At 35.6% G+C, this 6,000-nt stretch overlaps 1 protein-coding gene across 1 annotated transcript in view; it reads right to left on the reverse strand.

Annotated features, from left to right (window-relative positions):
• Positions 1-5,072, reverse strand: part of LOC110448870 (histamine H1 receptor-like) — a 120,823-nt gene extending 115,751 nt beyond the window's left edge. The window contains exon 1 of the mRNA XM_021495347.1: positions 4,814-5,072. Within this exon, the coding sequence (XP_021351022.1) occupies positions 4,814-5,050 (237 nt within the window). The 5' untranslated portion in view covers positions 5,051-5,072. The remainder of the gene's footprint in view (positions 1-4,813) is intronic.
• Positions 5,073-6,000: the final 928 nt, after the last annotated feature.

Genomic DNA, 6,000 nt, shown 5'->3' on the forward strand with positions numbered 1-6,000 from the left:
AAGTGATCCGATTTGGGTCTTGCCTCCTTAACCAATAAGATTTGTTTTGTAGACAGGGATGGTAAGGATGCATTTGTTGTAAGCGGATATCTGGTATCTTCTCAAGTAATAAGATCCGCAGATAAATTTGTTTTAATGAATAATACAATACTACATAGAATATGTGCATTTACATCAGCAGTTCTTACGAAGATACAGCTAAAGATGGTGTAAAATGTTTTCATATAAGCATTTAATTATTAGTTTGTAGATTTATTTTAACCTGGCTTTAATTGTGTACTTTTAATGAAAATTAGCCGCTGCTGACACCTTATTGTAATTAAAGTATGCTATTCCACCATTGCAGAGTTGTTAATGCTATATTATACAGATGTATACTCCTTTCATAAATATTCAGCAAATAAGATCAACGATCGTAGAATGTTGATGCCTCCGAACAAGGTAAAACGTAACTTCGAAAAATTTAGGCTGCTTTTGTCACATGATCTGTTTGTCTTTAATAGTAATAAATTCTACATTTTTATGTAACTTAAAAATGCAAGAAAAATAGCTAGACATCGACAAAGCTGTCTGAACGCATTAAAGCGTTTCGACTACTTCATTTGACACAGTGAGACAGGACAGATTGATAACCGAAGTAAACAGATCTGGGGTTCGAATGTCCGATTTCGAGATGCGGATCTCGCGCTTGATACATGAGGAAAGCATAAGTTCAGTAGAATTAAGAGGAGTTCCGAATTACTGTAAGTCTCAAGTTCTGCCATTCACATTTATTCTGTTGCAAAAAGACCCCAGAACTGTTCACTTGTAAAACATAGAAGCAAGCGGTCCTGCTATTTTGTTCAAATATATCAAATGTGTATTTCTAACTTGTTCAATGTAATACTTGTCAGGGCAGTGCTAACATTACTCATCATTAACCAATAGAATTACCAAGGGTTCCTAATCAATTCGAGGTTGGTTCTTGGCCGATGCAATTACCAGTGGCTTGTACATTTTTGTATGTCAGAATTTCATTATTGAACGATGGTTATCATGTGAATTAGGGCCAATGATATCTTTCTTACTTTCATTTCAGGACAAATGTAATACAAAATTATAGATACATTATGCTTATAGAAAAGTGCATCAAACATAAATAGGGATTGATCATTGGGGCTTGTTAAAGGTATCGGTAGCAAAAAGAATCCACTGGTGCGACCAGACACTATCGTGCGTGCAGTGGTCACAATTATCTTGCTTGCTAAGGACATACAAGTTTGGTGCAGTTTTAAAATGCGTGAATGGTCTCATTCCTATCTTAGTGGAGAAATGCAACAATGATGGTTGACTGTCTGCATGTGAACACTGTCTGATTACAACAAGCGCCCATGTGTTCCGTTTGATAACTGTCTGACATGATAGCTAACTTGCGAAATGTCTGATTTGGATGATCACTTCTATGTGGCCGCATAAACCTTGTCTAACTTAAAGGCTTACTACCCCTATTTACGTACAAAAGCTGTCTGGCTTGCAAGCTAACTTCCCTGTGCACATACGAAAATTATCTGACTTTGCAGCTAACTTTCTGCTATTTCTATCTAAAGCCTGTCTAAGTTGAAAGCTAAATACCACGTATACATGCAGACTATGGTCAACATTAGCTCATAAGGGACTTCGCGAGTCGGTATGAAAACATTTGAATACTAATTGATAATCAATGATATATATGGCCATCAATATAATCAATAATTTCATTTCAAAGACGATGCTAAAGCCCATCTTGAAGAAGATTGCTTCGCCATTGTTTGCAAAGTAACTACACGGAGCTACATGTATAGCTTGAAAGGTGTACTTAACGGGTACATTCTAATCAAACCAGTGCGATGCATTTTAAATTGCATTCTTGTTTAAGTTGATGAATCACTATACCAGTTTCAACACAATGCAGCCAATTTGTCAATTTCCTGTTATATTGATTTCGACGGACAACTCACTATACGGGGTTAGTGTTTGTTCTTAACGACAATTTTAGACACAATCAACTTATGCTGGGACGTGCCGGTACACTATATTCAATTTCACCAATAACGTACAGATGGGTTATATGTTAAACTAACAGATCTCCATCTAAATCCACTAATTCGTTTAGCTATCATCTTTTTTTCTCTCTTTGGCATATAATCAACGAACCGGCTCTAACGAAATTACAGAGTGTTTGAACTGAATGGAGTGGTTAACAGATGCTGAAAGTCAGAAGAAGTGACGTTAGGCATTGGGTAGCCATTGATCCGGCTATAAGTACTTGAAAAAACGAGTTGGTAAAATAATCCGGATCAAAAGTACAGCCTCCTCTTCTATGCACTCCCTTAACACACCGTTACACGAGAAAAAAACATTGCAAACGTATATGGATATTTCATAGATATTTTTCGCCGTTTATCGTTTTAATTTTGAAGCCATTTTATATGTGACATACAACACATACAGTGGCAACTAACACACGTACACTGATGGTGTACAACGATCGCTTACAATTAATTTAATAGTGCATAAAGACTCGTGAAATGTCCATTAGTTGATAAAGTATTTCTCTACAACGATCGCTTACAATGAATTAAATAGAGCATAAAGGCTCATGAAATGTCCATTAGTTGATCAAGTATTTCTCTACAACGATCGCTTACGATGAACTTAACAGAGTATAAAGACTCGTGAAATCTCCATTAGTTGATAAAGTATTTCTCTAGAACGATCGCTTACAATGAATTTAACAGAGCATAAAGACTCATGAAATGTCCACTAGTTGATCAAGTATTTCTTTACAACGATCTCTTACAAAGAATTTAACAGAGCATAAAGGCTCATTAAATGTCCAACAGTGGATTACGTATTTTCATATCACAGTATCTCAAAAAAGGTAGTATTTTAATAACTTTCAACCAAATAATTTTGAAGAAAAAAAAAATCGTTTTCAAATCCTTTGATAAAAAATATGCATACATCCAAATTCACTTTTTATAATCTTTGTAATAAAATGCAAATGTATCAATTGATTTTCAGCAAAATATGTATCGTTTTCTTATGAGTAAAACACAAGTGTGTCCGGTTTTTATTATTTCGAATTGATTTTATTTCCAAATGTATTTTAGCTCGAGAATTCAGATATGTTCACATGATTGCGTCTTCTCAGCCTTACCGAACACCCGAATCCCGAACCTCGCTGAGGAGTATGTGAGACCCGACACCAAATCAATATGTTAATGTTATAATACTGTGTTAACAGACAGCTCACCACAAAAGGCCAATTTCCGAAACCAATAAGCTCCGTCCCTACCCCATCACCAATGACCTCTACTGGCAATACACTCACGACAAGGTCATTGTATACTTTACTCATCAGTAAATAAAACGCAATACAAAACAAAAATTAAAAATGATCTCCATACGGGTCAAAAGTGATTCATGTCTCGTAAATATCACGTGGAAGCAAATGATTGACAGGAAAGTACAGGGAAATGTAAGCAATGGGTTTAAGGAACACATGGTACTATTATCTTACCAATTTACTTTTACTTTCTAGTTTTAGTCTTATCAAAGCTTGGATGAGTGACAGGTCTTGTACAAACTTCCCTATTAGGGAATAGTTATTTTGGATGGAAACATAGCCTCGGTTGCCCATAAACGTCAGTCAAAATAGCTTCATACGCGGCCAGCTGATCCATAACTGCGTTCACTAATGCGGGTTTACTTTCGATAACAAATAAACCCCGATACACTAACTACATGTAGCAATACTAGATGTAACGGTCCAGAAACAAAATAGCAAAACAAAAAGCCACCTTTAATATAACAGATTAGCGTTGCAATACTACTGTCGCATTATTAAAATATCTGTATTTGCCCATCCCTCAAAAACTGATTGATATTATTGCAAAGAACTTTGAAGACAAAACGCAAACGATAAAGTAAAACTTCATGAAAAATGATTTCTACCAGATCGTCTCTTCCTTATTTGATTATTACATTATTACGCTATTATAGTGTTACGTCATTCTATTCTAAAATCAATACATTGTTATATCATTCCATTTTTACATTATTTAATTGTTACATTTGTGCATTATTACATTTTAACATTGTTGCAATATTTGCTTGTAATATTATTTGATTGTAACGATATTACATCGTTGCATGTACACTATTGTTATTGTTATATTATTTCCTTTTTAATCATTTCATTGTTACATTATTTTATTATTACATTATTTCATTGTTACGTTTTTTCATTATTACGTCATATCATTACTACTTCAATGTGATGTTATTTAATTACTTCCCTATTCCATTTTTACATTATTTGATTATTCCATCGTTACATCATTTCTTTAATGCAACAATTTTATTTACATTTTATTTTTACGTTATTTTAATGTACGTTGTTTCGTTGTTACATCATTTCATTGCTACGTTATTTCAATGAAACAACGTCTTATTCTTTCATTGTCGCGTTCCTTTTACGAAATTTTCATTTCTTCATTTTTTCGCTTGATTTATCGATAATTTGGTAAATTTAATGAAATGAAGATAACATTAAATGTTTCATTCATTTAGTAAGTTTAAATAGAGGGTGAAAGAAATGGCACAAACCAGTCATTTTCTATCAAAACATTTCACGTCCACGTGTATGGAGCCGGTTTGAATTGTAACCGACATCCAATAATGGTGTATATTACAATCAATGATTGATGAAACTTTAATTGAAACAAATCCTCGTATTGATAACACTGATGACATTTCATGATTAGCTGATATATGAGAATGATTCACTTACCGTCTGGAGTCGGCGCTCCGTCCGTACGGCATGCAACACCATGGCATTGCCCACCACCGTTAGGAGACACAGAATTAGCAACAGTACACCCAGGGGAATTTCCCGCCATAACCTGTCCTCTAAAACATTTTTACCATCTGTTGTTGAATTCGAATTGTTGTACACAAAAGCATCCCAAGGAAACAGGAAGTAGTCCGGAGTGGTTCCGTTAAATTCCAGGTAGTAATCATTTGACATTGCTGGTATTTGTGACACTACAAACCCAACACACTTCTTTTATTGGGTAACGCTGAACTCGCTCTCTCCAACACACTTTTGCAAAGGGCAACGTTTAACCCTATCTCGAACACCCCTCTTTCCAGGGTAACGCCTAACCCTTCTCAAATACACCTGCTTTATTGGGTAAAGCCCTAACCCTTTCTCCAACACCACCGTATGGGATAACGCCTAACCCTCTCTCCAATCCTCTTGACTGTAACGCATTTAAGGTGACCCAGGCCTGCTTACTTACACGTGCACCGTTAAATCAGTGCCACACGTGACCTTGAACATTTTTTAAACTTCGTCATTCCTTGCCCAACGTAACATATTAGGATTCCAAGCAATTTCTAACAAAGAAATATTCACTACACGCGTTCTGATGATGTCACGTGAGTGTTAAACATGTGCAACTACCTCTCCCCTGTAAGTATACAGATTTTATTCACAAATTGTATCCTTTTTTGTGACGGTATTGTTCGGTAAAGATCGTGTATCGATTCTTATCAAGTAAGCGTTTGGTCTTGGTCTATCTGTAACATATACCTATGCTCGCCGGGCCTGTGGTAGCTCTCATACTCCACGTAAATTTGCTCGTCTGGTAAGCATGCTGATCATACAGGCAATGTCCACAAATAGACTCGAGTTCTCCTAGGTACATTAATATCTAACAGCTGGATTGCTGATCATTGTTATGAAAAAAGTCGTCAAAACACTTTCATATGAGGGTGAAAAAAACATTTAACTGCTTATCTCGTATGTGCTGTAAAACTGTGAGTGTTTAATAAGAATTAAATAATCTTTCAAAAGGTTGGCTGATGAATCTATCACAGAGGCCCTGGAACCGACGATTGCTTGTCCGAATTATTTCACGTACACGCCATAGGTCACTCGTGATGTTTGTTCCTTTGAGAATATCCAATATCAAC

This window comes from Mizuhopecten yessoensis, unplaced genomic scaffold, assembly GCF_002113885.1.
Source record: "Mizuhopecten yessoensis strain PY_sf001 unplaced genomic scaffold, ASM211388v2 scaffold4359, whole genome shotgun sequence".
In the NCBI taxonomy this organism is placed as follows: Eukaryota; Metazoa; Mollusca; class Bivalvia; order Pectinida; family Pectinidae; genus Mizuhopecten; species Mizuhopecten yessoensis.